At 32.4% G+C, this 22,057-nt stretch overlaps 1 protein-coding gene across 5 annotated transcripts in view; it reads left to right on the top strand.

The window, feature by feature from the left end:
* IQCM (IQ motif containing M) overlaps positions 1-22,057 on the top strand; it is a 491,365-nt gene that overhangs the window by 75,365 nt on the left and 393,943 nt on the right. For all 5 annotated transcript variants that reach the window (XM_074276433.1, XM_074276430.1, XM_074276434.1 and 2 more), the window contains one exon: positions 2,874-3,108. In XM_074276433.1, the coding sequence (XP_074132534.1) occupies positions 2,874-3,108 (235 nt within the window). The remainder of the gene's footprint in view (positions 1-2,873; positions 3,109-22,057) is intronic.

Raw genomic sequence — 22,057 nt, 5'->3', positions numbered from 1 at the left:
TAGATTCATTGATATAATATGGCCTTTCTAAGTGTGGCCTTCATGGATATTAACAGAAATATTCTGATTTAACATCAGAGAAGGATATTTATCTTTAATTCTAATAAATACAATATTTAAACATATGTTTTTCAGTAGAAAAAGGTAAAAAATAATTCACTAACTATATGTGAGAAGTCCTAGAGAAAAGATCCTCAAGAATGATAGCATTTTCTTTAAAATAAATACATATTATTAGAATACGTTTGCACATATTCTAGCATTTAAGAATATAATTAATTGTCTTAGTGTTTCCCCTTTCATTAAGTGATTTCTATATTAGAAAACAAAAATGAATATTTTTGGACTCTTTACAAAACAACTTGATCTGCAAGAAACTACAAGTTGAAAGGAACTTTGGATGGTCATGTGGTCTTAGACAGATGTAACTAATATTTCTGTTGATTGAGACAAGTACCATGAGATGTTCTTATGGGAGAGAGGTGAGTGGGAGACTCTCATGGAGAGATCTCCCTATCTGGAATGACAAAGATTCCTGGGGAGAAAGACCCTAAATATCGTTCACTAGAATAGAAAGGCATTCATGCTGCTGTTAGAACTACTATTGGGAAAGAGAGCAGGGAGCAGGTGACTCTTGTTGAGAATTCACTTAGACGGTGGCTGCCTGATGAATAGAAAGGAGATATAATATTTATTTTGCTAATTAGGTCTTAATGTCAATTATTTTTAGCTCATGAAGGAATGAAGTGCTGTCAATAGTTTCTAAATTTCAATACTCCTGACAGAGTCTTGGTTTCCCATTTTCTTAAAGCTCTGTAATCTAATTGGAGATGCCCCCAAATCTATGAAAACTAATATCCCAACTCTCCATAATAGTCCAAGTTACTTGTAATATGTGTACATGATGTATCCCTGTCAATAAAAAAAGTAAACTCTGTGAGGGTGAGAACTGTTTCATTTTTTGTTTTTGTATCTCTAATGCCTAGGATAGCATTTGGCACATAGTAGATATGTAATAAATATTTGTTAAATTAAATATAGGGTTTCTTGGAAGTGTAGTAGGAAACCAAGAGACTCAAGTCTCTTGTTTTAAATAGTTAATTTTATTCCAGTTTATGAATCTCTAGGGACTTAACTACAAAATTCTGTACTTTAAGTTGCTTTCCAGTGAGAAGGTACGTGTTACCCCCTTCTCTACTCTGAGATATGCTTTGGGGAATCTGTACAAGTTGTATTGTTAATGCGTCAGCTTCACTAAAGAGAGAGATTTCAGGAGTTTTGTAGTTAATGGAAATCTCAACATTTTTTGAAGTTAAGTTATGACTTTAAAAAAAAAAAGAGCTTTAAAATAGTGTTTATAGGCTTTTAAAGAAATGCTTTTATTACTCGAAAATATCTCTTATTTTATAAATGTAAAATCCTATTAAGAATTAAAATGATATTCAATTCATTTGACTGTTTCCTTACTGTGGGGAAAACGAATTGATTAATAAATATGGTTTTCTATGTATAAACTCTGTACCAAAGCCTACTGGTATAAGATCATTTCTTTAAAGGGTGGAGCAGAATTGGTGAAAGTGGTAGGTTTTGTTTTATTTTTTCCTGATGGACATGACTCTTTTCTTTTTTTTTCTTTTTTTTATTTTATAATTATAAATTTTTTTGACAGTATATATGCATGAGTAATTTTTATAACATCCCTTGTATTCATCTTTCCAAATTATCCCCTCCCTCCCTTGACTCCCTCCCCTTGATGACAGGCAATCCCATACATTTTACATGTGTTACAATATAACCTAGATACAATATATGTGTGTAAATCCCATTTTCTTGTTGCACATTAAGTATTGGAATCGGAAGGTATAGGTAACCTGGGTAGATAGACAGTAGTGCTAATATTTTACATTCAATTCCCAGTTCCTTCTCTGGGTGTAGTTGTTTCTGTCCATCATTGATCAGCTGGAAGTGAGTTGGATCTTCTTTATGTTGAAGATACAGTGGTAGGTTTTTTTTCACTCTACTTCTAGTATTCTTCAAGAGGGAAAATGGAGAAAGCCAATTCCACTTCTAGTTATAGTTATAAAAGGTAAAGCCTCTGGGAAAACATGAGGGAAGCTGAAAATCTCCATCATATCCTTATTCCCAGCTTTCCACACCAACAACTTCAGGGAATTTCCCATTGGGTAATAGCTAGGACATTCATAGTTGAATTGAGTTTTCTTGCTCTCAATGGGCAGTTTCTTCCCTCTGTGTTGTCTGTGTTCACCTTTGTATCTTCTTGGATTTCTGTTTTACCACTGATTTGGAAAAATAGATTTTCTTGGTTGAGTTCTATATTTATGTAGAATTGGTATTTGGTGGAAAAGGGATAAAATCTTGGATATAAAGTTTGGTGTCTTTCTTCTCCCAGTAAGAAAGTAATAATTAGAAATTGGATTGAATTTGATAATATCCCCCAAAAGAATAATATTTAAAGGGGCAGATAGATGTTATTCTCATTTGGTATTTTTTCTTTCTGAGGAAAACAAAGAGTGGCCAAAATTCTGACCCCAACTTCCTGCTTCTCCTACCAGGAATTAACATATCATTTGAAGAATTGCAGGAGAAGCTAGAGATGTTCATTTTGCCTCCATTTTAATCACAGGGCAACATCCCCATATTATATGTGTTCAGTTTATCATCTTAGTTGCTTAGTGCATTGTTAAGTGACTTGCTTAAGATCATAATTCAGAGACAGTACTTGAAATCAGGACTTCCTGGCTTCAGGGTCCCTGTCAATATACTTTTTATGGTGTTTCTCCTCCTATAGAAAGAGAAAGTGAAAAATGATTGGATCTTGGTTTTAATGAGAAATTATTTTGTTTCATTCACAGGATTCAGTTGGAAGTATCTCTTCAATACAAAGCTTGAAAAGGAAAAAATTATTTTCACAATTTAAAAAGATACCTTTTGCATCAATCCCAGATATATCTTCTTCAGAAGAGAGTGACATAACCAAGACTTTTTACAAGAGCACCATTAATGAGACCAGTCCAGAAACTGATTATTTTTCATGTCTAAAGTTTCCAAATGTAAAAGGCAGTTTTACTAAGAAAACTGTTGACCAAGGTAAGGTTTGGATGCTTCCATTAGTCTGATCCTAATGACTTGTTGCATAGAGGTGATTCTGAGTTCTCAAAAGTTTATATGTACTAGCTGGTAAAGTTTTGAACACGAACCTGACAATGGATTGTATAGCTGACTATCATTCCCTTGCTTCTTTTTTTTTTTTTTCATTCTGTTTTAGTTCGTATCACTTTCCAACTGTTTCTCTTAAGTCTTCATAGTCATTATTTATTAAAGCAAAACAATTTCTATTACATTCATATCTCACAATCTGTTCAACTGTTCCATAATCAACAACCACTGATTTTGTTTGTTTATTTTCTTTGTCAAGAATGTGCTGCTATGCATATTTTTGCATTTAAGAACTCTTTGTGTGCTTATTTATCTTTGGTTTTCTTTAGGTAAATACCTAATAGGATTGCTGTTTTAAAGGGCATACATACATAGTTTAATGAATTCAAAATTATTTTCCAGAATGGTTATATCAATCTTTTTTTGGATTTCTTTCATGTTTCTTAAAAGTTCATTTTCTAACTTTTTGAACTACATATGTGGGATGTCTTTTTTCAGATTTTGTTATTTGTTTTCAGAGATATAATTTTTCCTTTGGAGATTGCTTTACCTATTATACTCTCATATCCTTTTTCTCATTGTTATCCTTTTATATAATTACTAATTATTTCTGTGGTTTCTTTTGTGACCTATTAATTATTCTTTGTTAAATATTCTGCAATTAAGTCTGTATGTTTTGCTTATGTCCATAGTTTTAATTATTAGTTTTAATGTATTAGTAATGTAATATTATAATAGTATACATATAATACATATATATTATATATAATATATATAATAGTAATAGTATAATGTATTAGTTTGTAAAGTATATGTTTATTATTTTTCCCTCTTCATATTTATTTTTTCTTTATATACTCTTTCAAAAGGAATCATGTGACCTATGAAATAGTTATATTCTTTATCTCATTTAGACTATATTATTTTTTTCAAGTTTTATTTTTCCATCATTTTTAGATTTATGATTCCCTTTAAATTTTTTTTCTATTAGGATTATTTAATTCTGAAGAAAGAAGGTTAAAGTATCCTATGTTATACTATTATCTATATCTTTTTGTAATTGGGTTAACTTTTCATTTAGGCATTTAGAAATTATACAATTTGGTACAATATACTTAATATAATTATACAATTTGGTACAATATACTAAATAATGAATATAATAATGATAACAATTTGGTACAATATACTTAATAATGATAGTACAATATACTAATAATGATAATCTTTTATTGTCTGTGGTGTTTCTAAGTATAATGTATTTGCCTATTTATTTGTCTTAAATATATTGATTTTTGTTATTGCTTTGTCTGAAAGCACAATTTCATTGTTGCTTTTTTAGGGAATTATTTGAAGTCTAGTGAATTGTGTTCCAGTTCTCATTTTCATTCTACATGTTAGGTTTTTTATTCATCTTGTCTTTCACATTTAAAAAAAAATTGGGGAAGTTAATCAATTCACATGTAAGTTTATAATTGCTCACATACATACATTTTCATTTCATAATTTCTTACTGAAATTATCTTCTTTGCCCTTTTTAAAAATTTGGTCTCTGTGGCTATCTTTGCTTATGTTAATTTGATCTCAAACTTTTCCCACATACTTTCTCAACCATCTCAACCATCTAAAACATCTGTTTTATCTCATATTTCTTGATAATTTGGAACATTATTTCCTCTCTTTTTTGTTTTATTTCCTCTCTTTCTTTTAATTATTATTAAAACTTCACTTTTTATTCTTCCTTGTCTCAGTCCATATGCTACTACAGTTGAATTCTTCTCAACCTCACTATCTATCTGAAAATATCCTCTAAATTTAAATTGATAACTATTGGAGGGTGTTATGGGCCAGAACTCTGAACTTGAAGCAAGGATTCTTACAAAATGTTAAGTCAGTGGAATTGGTGAGAAAATGGTTATCTAGTTTAGCATAGTGCTTAATAATTCTCTAAATTCAGTGTGATTGATTTAATCTTACAATAAATAATGGTTTCCTAATGATATAATGATTGGTTTCTACTCAGTGTAGAGCATATAAGCTCGGAGCTCAAGCTCTTGGGAGAGGAGAGATTCATTTGGTCAGGCTCCTGGTGGCTGGCCTGGCCTCCTGCATTTCCCCCACTGAGACCAAGACCCCTCTGAAGGCCATGAGAAAGGTAGCTGAGCACAAGGCAAAGGAGACAATAAAGACTTTTGGACTTTTAACACCTGGCTATTTTTGTGGTGATTAATCTGCTGAAAAGAAGGCTGTCCCAGAGACCTCCAGAAAACCAACCAAGAGTACTACAGGAGGGATGGGTAAAATTGGGACACTAATTCATTGTTAGTGGAATAGTAAACTGATCCAACCATTTTGGAATTATTCCCAAAGAATCACTAAACTGTATACACTCTGACAAAGCAATACCACTATCAGGTTTGTTTCCAAAAATGATTAGGGAAAAAGAAAAAGAATCTGGATGTTCTAAAATATTTGTTGCAGTTCTCTTTATGGTGGCAAAGGACTGGAAATTGCAAGGATGCCCATCAATTGGAGAATGACTGTAGATAGGTTGTGATATATGATTGTGATGGAATTCCACTGTACTATAAGAAATGATGAACTCAGTAATCTTAGAAAAACATGGAAAATCTGGGACAAAATAATGAAGAATAAAATAAGCAAACCCCAAAGCAATTTAAGAACAACTTTGAGAGACTAGATAATTTTTATTATTATAAATATCCAAAGTAACTAAAAAGGATATATGAAGAAATATATTACCTACAACCAGAAAAAGAACTAAGAAATAGAAACATATAAACTGCTTTTCCCCATAATTCTCCTATATCACTCTCATTCTTTTCCTAATTTTTCTTCTACCTCTCTTGCTTGATTTTTTAAAATCCTTTTTGAGCTCTTTTATGAGAACTTGAAACAATTCATATTCCCTTTTGGGGTTTCACATGTAGGCATTTTGCCATTGCTGTCCTCTTCTGAGTTTGTGTTCTGATCTTCCCTGTTACCATAGTAGTTTTCTATGCTCAGGGCTTTTATTATTTTTTTTTCTCTCTCTTTTTTAAAAAGTTGAAGTCTGCTCCTAGGCCATAGGAGATACTGTCTCAAGCTTCTTTTGTAGGGAGACTGAGGCCTCGTCATTGGCTTTCCACACTGGAGTTGGAGGTGTTGGTGTCTTGTCTGATGTACTGGGATGTATTAGCCTAGCCATGTCTGTTTTGCCAGGATTCAGGGGCTTCCAATTTGCCCTCTGCACTGGGACTGGAGGCCTCAGAGCTAGCTTGCTGAGTAGGTTAGAGGGCTCTGAGCTACTGATTTTGCTGCAACTAAGAGCCTCCAGTTAGATTGCTTACACTGGGCATGCATTGGGCCATGCTCCCCTTTTCCCCAAGTGAGACAGACATTTCATGAAGTCCTTCTATATTGAATTAAGCTGGAAATTTGTTTTGCTTTATCTTTTTAGGGGTTTTCTCACTCCAGAATCTGTTTAGAAACTTGACTAACAGTGTTTCTGGGGGAAACTGGGGAGACCTCAGAGAACTTCCTGCCTTCTCTCCTTCATCTTGATTCTGTCCCCTATTTCTTGAAATCTAATCTTCTCTTCATGGTTCATAAACTTACAAATTCTTTATTAATTCTCCTGAGAGAAGCTTTATCATCTTCCTTGGTCCTATTCATTTATCAATGTAATCACAAATCACCATTTTTGATCTTTTTTTTTTTAATATCCTTTCTGACCCATTATTTACTTACATTTTTCACTTGTGACTTTTCTCTGAAGTTATATCCCAACCTGCTCCTCCCCCTCCCCACCTCCTACCTTGATTTATTTCTAAATATGTTTAATAAGAAATATTTCTTCTGATTTTAAAAAATCATCTTATGGCTTTAGTTCTTTAGATAATTTTGTGCACAGATAATCTCCTTTTGTACTCTCTTGGCCTTTTACTAGTATTTTTAAAAATTGCATTTGAAACTAGTTTTTCTTGACATGGAATAGTGGGAGAGTTGATTATATTGTTTTGTATTTTCTTGTTAATTTTATTCATTTTTCTTTTTTGTATTTATCTCATTTGAAGTAATTCCACATTGAATTGCCTACTTCCTTCTCATTTCTTTTGGAGAAATGGAACATTTTCTTTTTTCTTTTTTTTTGTTAAAAATCTATCATCACTGAGTAGGCTCAGATTTTTTATTTTTGGGGGGGTGGAGGGAGGAGCATTTCCTTTTCTTTTTGGAATGTAATACTTTCCTATTCTATTTTTCATAGACCTAACCTGTTCAAATTTATTATCCTTGTAGACAAGGTTTCTTCCTTTGCTGCTTACAATATTTATTGTTTGACATTGAGAGTTTTAAGTTTAAACATTACAATCCTTACTTATTTAAGCTTGGCATATCTCTCATGGAATCCACCAATCATTACCAATGAATATTTTGCCCTCTGTTCTCAATACTTTTACGGATTTTCTTGCATAATTTCCTACAAATGGTAGGTCTTTCATGTTTTATTATTTCTTTTCTGAGCAACATATACTCTTCAAATTAATTACCCTTCCCCTAAGTCATTCTGACTTATTTAGATCTTATCTGATCATCCTTTAACTCTCATTTTGTTAAGATTTCTTCCATATCTGTATTTTCATTTTTTAAATCTATTTTCTTAAAACCCTTTTTCATGTTAAAAACATTCTTTCAAATTTTCTAAATTGTCTATTCTTACTTTTTAATTACTTTTCTTAGGAGCTATGATTTCTTCCATAATTTCATTCTTAATTGTATGTTCATTTTCTTATCTCTTTTTTGAATCACTTCAAAGGTTTTTTTTTCCCTAATAATTCATTATTCTGGGAGTGAAGAGGGTCGAGATTAATATATGATTTGGTTTTGTGTCTTCTGAATTGGAGATTGCAAATCAGTTTTATGTCATGTAATATATCTTTATTGTTATGAGGTTTTTTGGTTTCTTTATTGATTTTTCCTTGGGTCTTCAGCTATTTTTAGCTTAAGAGCTTGGCTTATATATAGTTGTTTATCTTTAACCTATTGGCTTTCCTGCCATCTGCCCCTTCCATTCTTCTGAGGAAATAGCTTTGTACATGGTGTGCATGTGACCTATTCTATTTCTGAAGTCTTTATCCCCTTTCACTTTGAAGACATAACAATATGTTTGTGAATGACTTTTTTGAACTTGGTATGAGGAAAATCATTTCTTATCCTCAACACATAAATGTAAAGATGCATATTTTTCTATGTGCTATGTATAGGCAGTGATTGTGACCTGAGAGATTTGATTAGTGTAGAAAATTCCTGGTGTTGCTCTTGTAGTGTTTATAGTATTCCCCACCATTTGTAGTATTATTTTCTCCTGTTCTGACCACCACTGTAGTCCAGTTTTAAGGCCTTCAGTGTTAGGAAGGGTGCAGATATCTATTCTAGATCTCTTTGCTATCCAGAAATTTCATGGGAAGATGACTAGGTAGGGTGATATTTCCTCTTCCTTTAGCAAGATGATTGTTTCTACTTATTTATCTTCCTCTCTTCTGACTTCCTAAGTTGTTTACCCTTTCTGGTTGCAGGGTTGGGCAAGTATAGTGCTTCCCTTTTCCCTCTGGCTTCTTCTAAGTAATGGCCATGAAGAGGGGGGGGGGGGAGTGGATGATTATTACTGTGTGATTACTAAAAAGAAATGCAATATATACAACTCCTGCCAAAATTTGAAAGAGAAGCATGGATGATATACTGGATAGGATCAATAGGCTCTTGGCCCTATTCTGTTAATTTCATATTGTGTGGAAATGTTTTTCCTTTTTCTTGTTGTAATTTTAAATATTTTCCCCAACTGTCCTACATATGATTATTTAGATCTGAGTTTATTCAACTCAAAACTCATTTTGGTTTTTTTTTCTGATTTTTAAATTCAACAGAAGTTTTAGTCTAAAATAGCAATGAATGAAATAGTAATATTATCCTGAAAATAATAGTTAAGTTTTTATTGTCATAAACTTTGCTAATGGAGGCTGAAATAACATGGGACTCAATGAGGATTTCAGGAATATATTTTCTTAATGTCTTACCTCATCAGGGTTTTTCCTTCTTCTCTTATTGTTTTTCAATATTGTCTGACTCCTCATGACCTCATTTGAGGTTTTCTTGGTAAATACTGAAGTAGATTGTCATTTCCTTTTCCAGATCATTTTACAAATGAGAAAATTGAGGCAAACTGGATTAAGTGATCTGTCCATAGTTAGCGTGTGAGGTTGGATTTGAATTTAGGAATATGAATCTGACTGTGAACTAGAAATTTCGTCTAGTTGTCCTTTTTTCTTTCCAGTTCTTCCTTAATCCTCCAAGACAGCATTGTGAACCTTCATTCTACTCTTGGGGTAATTTTCTATGTGAGAAGAATATGTTTTATATTATATATATCATACATATATACATCATATGTATATGTATTTATGTAATATACTGCCTCACATAGAGAATTAAATATATATACACACATATACACACAAACGCACATATATACACACAATATATATATATATATAATATGCACACACATACATATATACACATAAGGAAACTTGTGTATACATACATATATGTATATACACAGGTACACATAATACAAATATATGCATACATATACACACATACATATATACATGAAGCTGGTATGGAAGGATTTAGGTTCAAATCCCAGCTCTACTACATAGAACCTATATAACTTTGGGCAACTCATTTAACCTGTTTAGGCCTGAGTTTTCTTATCTTTAAAGTGACAGGTCTGTTTCCATAATATGGAAGTATGGTAGAATCCAAAACTATGAGGCACCTTCCTTACTCCCCAGGTATATTGGCTGCCTTACTCCCTAGGTAGATCCTTACTCCCCAGGTAAATTGGCTGCTTGAATGTGGCCCACTCTATGCTGCTTAATTTAGGTAAATTTGTTTGCCTGTGCATAAGCAGTAATTCAACTCCCCCTCTAATGCATGCAACTTGATTTGTCAAAAAAAAAAAAAAACACCACACCTCTATGTCATGGGGGAAGAAGGGAGAGGAAAGTTTTGACATTAGGATGTTCATTTATGGAAAGAAAATAACACTCAAAAAACTGTTCTTAGTTGTATATTTCCCTCTTACATATTGTAGCATAGGTGGTTACCTATCTTGCTTCCCCCTTGTCTCTGCTCTTTACAAAGGCTCTTTATCTGATAAAGATTGTGACCTTTTCCTCTCTTGCTGCTGTTTAGGATGCAACTTGAGTAAATTTTAGTTGAAAGCCTCCTTTTTATGTTCAATCAACTTTGTAAAAAGGCACATGTTCCTAGAGAATTTATTAAAGTATTATTGAATTAGGTGGGTTGATTAATTGGACCCAAATAATGGTAATAAAAATATCAAAGTCCCCATGCAAGGTAGTGCTTATCTTTGAATTAATTTTTGTTAATGAATTTTATTAATGAATTAGAAGAAGTCAAAATTAGCATGCTTATCCAATATTGATATGGCGCAAAGGGGAGGTAATTAGCAGAAATGAATGACAGATTAGCCCACCTATCAAGAATATCACAAATAAAATAGTATAGGTTGGATTTGACAACTTTAAAGTCCCCTCCAAAAGTGTGATTTCATGATTATCGCTTTTTAAATATATCATTGCAATAGCTTTTATAGGCTCATCTCTAAAGTTCAAACTAAAATTAAAATTATATTTTATTTTCTAAAGTTCTTATCTTGAAAAGTGGTCAATTAAATTTCTACCTTGAAACTATCTTTTAAAAATAGGACACCTTGAATAGTTACTATTTTGTAGCAACATGACCTGAGAGAGATATCAATCGTATTAAATTGAAACTCAGTGTCAGCTTTATTTGTGAGAGTATAGGAAAAAAAGTAAATCTGAGAGTATTATTGGTTATGTATCCAAGTGCAGAAATATGATGCATATTTGTGTTTGACTTTTTTTTTAAGTTGATATGAGGATAATCATGTTAACACAAATTGAAAAGATGCAGGTTTCTCTATAGACTGTGTAGGCAGTACTTGTGGTGTGGTAGCCAGTGATTTTATTAATGTAAGGAATTTCTGGTGTTGTGACTCCCTCTAACTCTGTACAGAAAGAACTGACTTTTGTTTATAGCCTTATAAAGGGTTCTCTCTTATTCAGAGTAATACGACCAATGTATCTGAGGCAGGTCTTGAACCTAAGGTTTCTAGCAGTCAAGTCCAGCTTTCTATTATCTGTGTGCCATGCTCTTTCTGAAGTAATAAATTATAAAATAAAATTCAAAGGATTAAATAATCTCTTGTTAATGTTGTTTTACATTCATTTATGAAGAGACAGTGTGGTCTGGTGGCTAGCAACCTGACCTAAAAACCAGAATGGCAGATTTAAGTACCACTTTTTTGACACCAGCCATGTAATTCTGGAGAAGTCACAAATCTCAATTTTCTCAGAAGTTTTCTGTCTGATTTACTCTAATTTGTCTAAAGAAGGTTTTCTACCCTTTGTTCTAAGATGTCAGATTTTTTTTCCTTTTTTTTTTCTCTTTCTCTGTCTCTAATTTTCTCCAGAGGGCCATCTCCAGTACTACATCCTAATTTATAGCTTGCCACTAGACCCAGATGGCTTTAAAAGAAAAAACTAAGGCAGGTGACTTTCTTCTTCATTTAAATCCAATAGCATAATCTCCCTGATGTCATGGTCATTTTTGAGAATGAAGGATAAACATTTTCTCTGAGGAAATGGCCAACCATCCCAGTATCTTTGCCAAGAACACCCCAAAGAGGGTCACTATGTGTCAGACACGATTGTGAAATAACAACAAGAACAACAATTTGTGGAGACCAGGACATTTTTCCTTATCAGGTCTTATCTGGACTTATGATATTAGGGTCACTCTACTTCTTGGGATTTTTCCCTTGGACTTTGCTCAGACCCTTTCTTCTTAATGTTCAAAACTCTCTTTGGTTTGGGAAGAATCTACACTAGTACTGAACTAGACCCTGCCTGGAATGGTGGGAGGCTTCTCTCTCTGTCCAGGTCTCAGGAACTGGACCATCCTCAAGCTATTTCTTATAACGTTTCATTGGTCTTGCTCAGAACTCCCTTCTTCTTCATGCTTCTCTGTCTTAGGCTGAGCTTGGAGAAGGCTCCATTTGGATTCTGTATTATGTTAAGGAGTGCTCATTAGTGTTGAATCTCCCCCAAAATTGACTTCCTTCGATTGCAGCTTCAGGGAAGGCTCAAAACTGGATGGTTTTGAGGAACTTAGATAGGGAGCTTGGAACCACCTTGAAGTCTCCAGGCCCAGCTGGCCTTTTCTAAAATCTTTGAAGAATGCAGGGGTTTCCCTATAGATTTCTGGGTTGGTTGGGGAAGGCTAGAAGTGATTCTCTAAGTTCTGATGAAATATTTAAGGGTATCTGGGACCCTAGTCATTGCCATTTTCCCATAATCCTCTGATTATTCATTACATTTTGTTAACTTTCTAAGACTACATGTTGAAGAGCAAGTGGCCATTTGCTTTAATAGAAGGAATTCCCCACCTGGGAGTTCCTAAAGCAATGAAATTACAGTTCCTGTTGCTATTCTTATTATTATTTATAATACAGTCCTCAGTCTTCCTAAAGGAACAAATTGGGTAAAGGACTTGTGATGCTTTCAATACTGAGTATAGAAATATAGTAGCCTGGTACTATTTCATTAATTTTCACTTTTGTTCTCCTCTCATTTATATACACATTTTGAATGAATTTCATTTTTATTAATTTTTTTTAATTTTTATTTTTAATTCCATTTCTTCACCAAAATCTTTAGGAATTAATGTCAAGAATGTATGACATATAAATGTAATAATGTTGTCATACATAATTCACATCAGCTTACATATTGATTCTTTACTGGATTTCTGATTTCATTAATATGTCTACTTATGCCAACTATGAGGATACCAGCCCATCCATGCCTTTTCTTCCTGTGTGGATCCAGTTCATGCCCCTTAATACATCCTTCACAGATTGGAAAATCAAGCACATATTGATGATTATTTTAATCTTAAAACCTTAGCTAAATGGAATTTAAATTTAATAAGTTCATGTCCATGGTCTGACATTTTTCACTGGTTGGAATAGGAAAAAGGGCTAGAATAGCAATCCTATTCATGATTAGCAGGGGAAAGAGAAGCCTTCAATTGCTTAAAAATAATAATTAAAGCTTTTATTAGAAGAAGTGAAATCTTCAAATGGGAGAATATAGTAGTTTTCCTGTATTGAAAAACAACCTTCAAGCATTCCCCACCACAGTGTAAAGTCTTTGAAAACAGAATCTATTATTCAATTTAATTTTTGCATATCTAGCACTTCAAAAATATTTAATGTTTGTTGAACAAATTGAACTAATTGCAAAACAAAAAGAAAATCATGTTTTTAATAATGCTCATTAAAAAACTGGTCAGCTTTCTTAGACCGACCATAATGTGGAAACAAAGCTTGAGAATCATTGTACTGTCAGCCACTTCAACTAGGGTGATGAAGATCTACCAAGTAGGTTTATAATAAATTGTTTTTAGAGTCCTTTGCTTTCAACCTGAATAACTTTGGATGTATGTGTGATAAGAACAAACATGGTAAAATGGTGACTTACTTATCTTGAGCACATTATTTGGGTGGACTAAGGGCCAGGATCAAGAATGCAATTTATGAAATCAGCAGAACCTGGAGATTAGTTTCAGTGGGGTGGAAAATTGTATTGAATGAGAGATCATAAAATATGGTAGTTATGTGGAAACCCTGACATTTTAACTGTGCAGTCCTTCAGTTGAAGGCAAACTAAAAATGCAGTCTTTCTTTGTTAAGGAACTTTTAAATCAGGGAATGGATTTGTGGTTCATTTGCGGTAAAGTCACATTAACTTGCTGTTGTTTGGTCCTTCTTTGGTTTATATTGTTATATTTTTTTCCAAATTTTCTATCATCATTAACCCCCGGTCTCATTCCCATGTTTTCTGATGACTGAGATTTGTCAGAGATCAACAAAATTATTAATTAGTGAATTAAAATCTTAACTGGTGAATTAATTGTAAACAAAAATAATTGGAAAAGTCTTGGAGGTATTTTGAAGTTACTTGAATATTAGATACTTGGTCTGAAGGGATTAACATGAAGATGGTGGGAAGCATTGGGAGGTGTCTTTACCTCTAACAATATAGTAAGTTTTAAAGCTTTTCAGATTAAAAAATTTCTCTCTTCCTTTTATAGATGACAAGGGATTCATGCAAGGGACAGTTAAGAAACAAGCTCATGGTTTTACAGGGGGCCTGCACTATATACCAAATAAGCTTTTATAAAATGGTAAAAATGACTAAATTCTCCAGAGATAGAACAACCTCAATCTTAAAGCAGTTTCCTATTTGTAATGGAAACTTCCTTAGTCCTGGCTCAATTGCTCATGCCGAGAGAAATTATATTTCTTCTTTTGGGTGCTGCCCAAACCAGGAAAAAAATAATCCTGTCATGTTTATTTTTTAAAGGTATTCCTCCTTTCTCTCCCTGCTCCCACATTCCCAATAGATTACATAATTACACAATAATCATGGCCTATAGCAATGTAGTATTTGATAAATCTCTCAAATCCAGCTCCTGCAATAAGAACTCACTATCAAGAAAATTGGAAAACAATTTGTCAGAAAACTAACATAGACCTACATCTCACAGCCCATACCAAAATAAGGTCAAAATGGATATATGATTTTGTCATGAAGGAGAATATCATAAATAATTTAGGAGAACAATAGATAATTTAACTATCAGATCTTTAGAGAAGGAAGAAATCTATGACCAAAGAAAAACTATAGAACATTAGGAAAGGCACATTGGACAACTTTGATTATATTAAGTTAAAAAAAGTTTTGCACAAAACTTCAGAATGCAAACAAATATACTAATGGTGCTTCTGTAGCAAAACAAAAGGGTGAGTTTCTGCTGCTCAAGATGCAGCTGAATGTTATCTGTGGGAAACTGTTTTTAAGGTGAATTATTTAGAAAAATATAATGTATAGAATGACATTTTATAGCTAGGAAAGAAGCAAGGATGAAAAGAAGAAAGTAAGGGAGGGAGGGAGAGAGGGAGGGGAGAAGGAAGGAAGGAAGGAAAAAAAAAGAAGAGAGGGAGGAAAGAGGGAAAGAAGAAAGGAAATTGTATTTATGTGCCAAGCATTGTTTTAAGTTAGGGAGAAATAAATACAAGCAAACAACAATTCCTGTGTGAAGATTATATTCTAATAGAGTAGGATAACACATAAAAGGGAATTGAAAGTGGGGTGGATAATTATGGGAACTGGGTCAGGAGCACAGTTTTGAAGTCTAGAAATCAGAAAGGGGCAGCAAGAGGAATGAAGGTTGGTTTGGATCTTTTTCTAGAATGGAGACCCCAGGTGGAATTTACCAGTGGGAAAAGTGAGTGGTCCTTCAGAAGGTTATTTTAGGTTAAGAAGGGAGAAGGGGTGGTAGGACATTTTTTAATGAAGAGGTTTAAGACCTTGAGGACCCATCTCCAGGATGAGAAAGCAAACAAGAGCAGGATTTTGAAATCCAGAATTTAGGAATAGGGCCAGAATGAAAGCTATCTTAGAATGCATATATTTGGAAATTGGAGGAATAGTTGTGTTAAAATTTTAGGAATGGTGCTTTTATATACCTCATACCAGATATCTCAACATACTGAGGAGGTGAATTCTTGAATTTTTGAAGCATATGATCATGTAACAGAAGCTCTGTTATTTACTATGAAGTAAGAAAGGCATATAGGTGATAGATTATAGCTCTGCTGCTTGAACAACGATCTAGTTAAAGATGGAGAGGCTCATTACCCAAAATTATGCCACCAGGTGATAAATTTTTTTGGCCATGGTGATTCACAAAGTGGACAGAAATATAAAATGATTCATGGTAATATGTGGTGTCTTTTTATTTTTGAGATTATGATAAATTGAAAAGGGAGAAAAAGGTTCTAAGAGTTTTTAAAATATGTAAAGACATTAATTTCACAGTTGGTACTTAAAAAGTGATCTTTGTCCAACAACCACAGGACAATTCTTATCATTAAATGAAAGACATTTTTAAAAGTTTCATAAAATAAATGGTTGGCTCACAGACTTGATAGACTTGGTATAGTTGATTGCAGGAGATGGCAGGAGACCACAAGAATGTTGTTTCATAGGTTTGATTACCTCAGCTTATAGTGATCTCAATGAAAATAAGCAGACATATGAGTAAAATTGTAGCTTTTGTGTTAATATACATCACAAAGTTCTCTGGGAATCCTTAAAATGACACCAGAACAGAACATTGAAGGAAAATTCTAAGCTCTCCAGATTCCCCCCCCCCAACCAAAATAAACTTGAACCTCAGGATGAACATAGACCCGTGAAAAACAAACAAGACTTGGGGCAGAACTGGAGTCCTTCTGGGACAATCTTCAAAAACCAGGACTGGGGTTTAATCAATGTGAGGTGTAAACATCTCCAGACTCATTCCATAGAAATATTAAGAGAGGAGCCCTGAGACTAGTTGGGTTCCAAGGAAGTCTCAGCCCACAGTTTAGGGAGTTGGGGGTCTGAGGATGGAAGACTGAGGGAACTATAGGCCCAGTTATGCAGCAGAGACATTGCTCTGGATGAAAAGGAATAAGCACATGGGTTGAGTGCAGAAGAAGTGGGTTGGAGGCACTGTTGCCTGCAGACACTTGCAGAAGGGGAAACTTTTGGTTTGAGGCTCCAGGTCAGACAGGAGAATTTTGAAGCAAAGATAGAGGCACCATTCCTCCCTCACCCCAGGATTAGAGGGGTTTACACTAATAGATCTCATTTTAAAAAAATTAAACAGGCAAAGGAAAAAGAGGGGAAAAAACCGCAACCATAAAAACTTACTATGGAAATAGGAAAGACCAGGGTTTATCTTCACAGGAGGATAATGAAGTTTAAAAAAAAAAAACCCTCTTCTATCCCAAAGAATAATGTTAAATGGCTACCTGCCCAGAAGAAAATGGAGATCTAGAATCATATTCTTATTCTTTGAAAATTTAAATTGGGCAATGGGAAGCCAGTGAAGCTGTAATAGACCAAAACAAAACAAACCAAAGCATAAAAAATTAAAAAAAAAATAGAAGAGAAAGTGAAACATAAGAAAAACAAATCTGTAGTACAGATCAAGAAGAGAAAATATAATAGATTGCCTGAAGACTGTAACCCCCCCCAAAAAAAAAAAACCTAGACACAATTATACAAGAAATGGAGTTATTGATAGAGCATGAAGGGGAAACAGAAATAGAAAAAAATCCACTGATCACTACCTCAAATAAATCCTACATAGAAAATATAGGAATATCATTGCCAAATTTTGAAAACCACTAAACCAAAGAGAATTCTATAAGAAACAAAAACAAATAAATGGACAAACAAAAAACAATTCAAATATGCTGGAGTTGCAATCAGAATTATATAGGATTTATCTTTCTAAAAGACTAGAAGTCCTGCAATAATATACTCAATTCAGAAGAAGTAGGCCTGTAATCAAAAATTTCATATCCAGCCACATTATGGCTACTTTAGCCTTAATAATTAATGAAAAAAGGATATTCAGTGAATTTGCAAATTTTCAGGACTTTGTCTCAATCAAACTTGAACTTAATAGAAAAATAAAACACATAAGAGCCAACATCAAAAATTAATTTAGGAAGACTCAACAAGGACAAATCATTTTGTGTTTTTTATGTGGAACTATATACCACATGTTTAATACTTTTGTAATATCCCATATTAAATACTCTTCTAAAATTTTTTTGATTACATGTTCATTTGGAATTTATTAGGGTATAGTGTAAGAAATAGGTAATCCTTTCATAAGTAATTCATATTATGGGGTTTATAAAATATTGGAATATTGCATTAAATTCTGATTCTTCCTTGTCTAATCTCTTTTGTTAATCTACTTTTCTATTGGCCAGTACCAAGTTATTTTTAAAGATTCCTGAAGTTTGGAAATGCTAGTCTCTTATTTTATTGTTTTCATTGATAGCTTTAGATTTTTGTTGCTTCAAAAGAAACTATAATTTGTAGGTTTGTAAAGTATTTCTCAGTAGTTTTGAATAGGACTAAAATCTTTAACTTTTATACTATTAACATTTTTATGATATTGACATGGTCAAGATATAAACATTAAGCTATGACCCAGTGGTTTAAGTTAATTATTTCTTTAAGGAGAATTTGAAATTGGATCTACACAAATATTAAATTTATTTTAGTAGATTGATCCCCAAATACTTTATACATTCTATAGTTATTTTGAATGTGACTTTTCCTTCTATCATTGTTTCTTGGATTTTGTTACTCTTCTACTGTAATATTGTGGATTTCTCAGGGATTATTTTGTAGCCTGAAACTCTGAAAAAACTTTTTGTCTCTATTAGTTTCTTTTTTTATTTCATAGGATTTTCTAAGTAAATCATTATATTCTTAGCAAATAAAAGTATTTTCAACTCTTCTTTGCCTATCTTTATTTTAAATTTCCTTGTCTTGTTAGTATTTATAGAATTTTATTACATGATAGGAGGAAAAAGGAGAATCCTTGCTTTACTACTGTATTTATAGGAAAAACTTCTGGTTTTTCCCATTATACATGATGCTTTTGGTTTTAGATAGACACTTTTACCATATTAAAAGTGATCTTTCTGTACCAAACTTCATAAAATTTTTAGCATAAATTAATATTGTACTTTTTTGCAGTATTTTTTTCTTTTAAGATAACAATGGTTTTTGGATATTTGTGTTTTTAATATGTTTTATTATGGTTATTGTTCTCCCAATATTGAAACATTCTTGCATCTTGTATGTAATTTCAACCTGGTTGAACTGGACATACACACACACATGCATGCATGCACATATTGCTAAGTGTATATATTATTTTTTTCTAGTATTTCATTTAATTTTTGAATATTAAATGACATTGAACTCTAATTTTCATTTTTTGCCTTATCCTTCTCTGATTTAGATGTCAGGACTGTTTTTCCCGCTTTTTCTAAGTTCTTTTTCTAAGTTTTAAAAAATAATGGTGTAGATATTGTTTTTTAAAGTTTTCTAGCATTCTCCTAGAAATTCATCTGATGTAGTTTTTTTGTTTTTTTGTTTAGTATTTCATGAATAGATTCTATTTCCTTTTCTGAGATTGGATTTTATAAGATCTTTTTTTCTCTTTATGATATTTTGTTTATTTGGATAGTTTATATTTTTTGAAGCTAATCTTTATTTTTTTCCATTTTTAGTTTTGTTGGTACATACTTGAACATTATAGGTTCTAAAATTATTGTTATTTCTTCTGATTTTATTGTAATTCACCTTATCATTTTTATTTTTTATTCTTTTGTTTTTAATCTAAAGGTTTATCAGCTCCATGAGTCATTTAAAAGAATTACTTTTTAATTTTTATCAATTCTTTAGTCTTTTTTGTTTCCAATTTATCTAATTGTTTTGATTTTAAATCTGTTTGTTTTAAATTAATTTAGTGGCGTTCTAATTTTAAAATCCATATCCCATTTGTTATTCCTCTCTTTTTTTGTTTTCTTGACATGTGTTTTTTAATGATCTAATTTTCAAAATTAGGATTACTTTATATACACTCAAGACATTTTGGTATACTGGCTCATAGTTACTATTTTTCACATAATTATAATTGCTTCTATGATTTGTTATCTGACCAATGCATTACTTAATATTTCATAATTAGTTATACATTTAGATCCATGTCTTCTTTTTACTCCTTGAATTAATTTTCATTGCATTATTACCTATAAACAATAAAACAACCTACTTATAGACAAGCAATGACTATTAACTTATTTAAGATTCATTATAACACCTACCTATTGTCTATAGTTGTACCATTGATTTGTTAACACAAAGTATCTACAAAATTAGATGAATAAAGCAGAGATGAGTTTGTGTGTAATTATTCTCTACCCAGTCTATTTAAACTACCTATTGACTTAAGAAAAGCGGGGTGAGGGATGAACAAAAGCAAAAACATTATTTTCTACATTTCCAAGTTTTTATGATACAAAATGACCATACTGAGGGAGTTGAAAGAACCCAGGAATCATAGCCTTGATACTTGATCTGCTTGCCAAATGGAGCAATATCACAGTAAGAACAACCCAATTTACTTCATTTAGAAAACATAGATCAGTATGAAAGAATACTACAGGCACTCTTATTTTGGCAAATTGTAAAAAGTGATTGAAGAGAAAGGAAGACAACAGAAAATTATGCTACTCCAGAATTCACAACTCACAGCATCATTGTGAGAATATTTATGTTAAAAGGTTGGGTCTTGATGCCAGTGATCAGCTTGAGATTGCTGAAAGAATTTGTGTGATTTCCCAAATGCAATCGAGTCTCCTTTCTTTCATCAATTCAATTCTGGATCCGATTCATGGTATATCATCAGTGCCTATCTCAGAAATGTGTTTGGATGGATTAACAGAATGATCCGGTCATACGACTTTACCATTGTCAGAGTATGAGTTTTCTTTTTCTTCTGTAGAATATAATCTTACCAGATGTGGAGTTAGATGATCTATATTCAAACCCAAGCTCTGTCATTAGTCTATTGCTTGTATGACCTTTGGTATGTCATTTACTATTCAAAGAAATGATTTTTTCCCCCATTTGGACATTGTATGACATCCTACAAGAAATTGCTTATTGGATTATAGGTTTTTTAGGCTAACTTTTGTTCTATCAAGTAAAAGTATTTTAGTAGTCAATAATAAACAAAACAATGTGATTGTGTATTCTCTATATCTTTTTTTTTATCAGTTTGTGATTCTATTGACATGATCTACTATAGAAAATTATTAGGAAAAATCTGCCTATTCTCTTCTTTCATTTTCATCTAGGATGCCCTTAATATGTGTGCAGACAATTTTCATAAAGACTTTATAAAGATAAAGTGTAAGGTGAGGATTTTAGGGGCAATTCCTGGATCAGACCAAATATGCACCAAGGAATTCTGTGCTTGAAAACATTGTGTGCTTTCTGTCCTTCTGTTCTAACTTAGAAAAATTATATCAGGGAGAAAACATGAAAATAATGGGTAAAAAATTATCAATATTATTCCAAAAAGGACAGTTAAGAGAACATCTATGACTCCTGCTTCATATTCTACTTTTCTAAAATCTTTATAGCAACAATAATAATTGAAAGCATTTACATAGTGACTGGAGTGATGCAAAGCATCATATTATTATCTCATTTGATCTTTACAACAATCCTGTGATATAGATGCTATTGTTCCCATTTTACTGATTAGAAAACAGAGTACTGACAGAAGTTAAATGAATCATACAATTAGTGAATGTTTGAGGTAAGATTTGAACTTTTTATAATCTTTTTGAGAATTATTTATATAAATATTGAGGAGATCTCTCATGAAAATCTAAGAAAGGAGGAGATTTACAGCTTTCTTTGACAATTGAGTTATTAATATAAAATAACATCTAGCTTTTATATAGTACTTTAAAGTTTGTGAAGTGCTATATATATATACACATAAATATATATGTATTATATATGTATATGCATATACATGAGTAAATATAAGCATACACACATGTATTTTAAACTTATAACAACTCTAAGAGGTAAGTGTTATTATTATTCCTACTTTATAGATGGGGAAACAGGCTGAAAGAAATTGCTTATCTAGATTAGTCACATAACTAAAAGTTCTGAGTAAGAATTTGAACTCGTTTTCTTGTCTGCAAGTTTAGTGGTCTATCCAACAAGCCACCCAGCTGCCTACAGTGTATCTGTCAAAG

The sequence above is a fragment of the Sminthopsis crassicaudata genome, chromosome 6 (genome assembly GCF_048593235.1).
Source record: "Sminthopsis crassicaudata isolate SCR6 chromosome 6, ASM4859323v1, whole genome shotgun sequence".
Classification (NCBI taxonomy): domain Eukaryota; kingdom Metazoa; phylum Chordata; class Mammalia; order Dasyuromorphia; family Dasyuridae; genus Sminthopsis; species Sminthopsis crassicaudata.
This window is presented reverse-complemented; position numbering and strand designations above follow the sequence as displayed.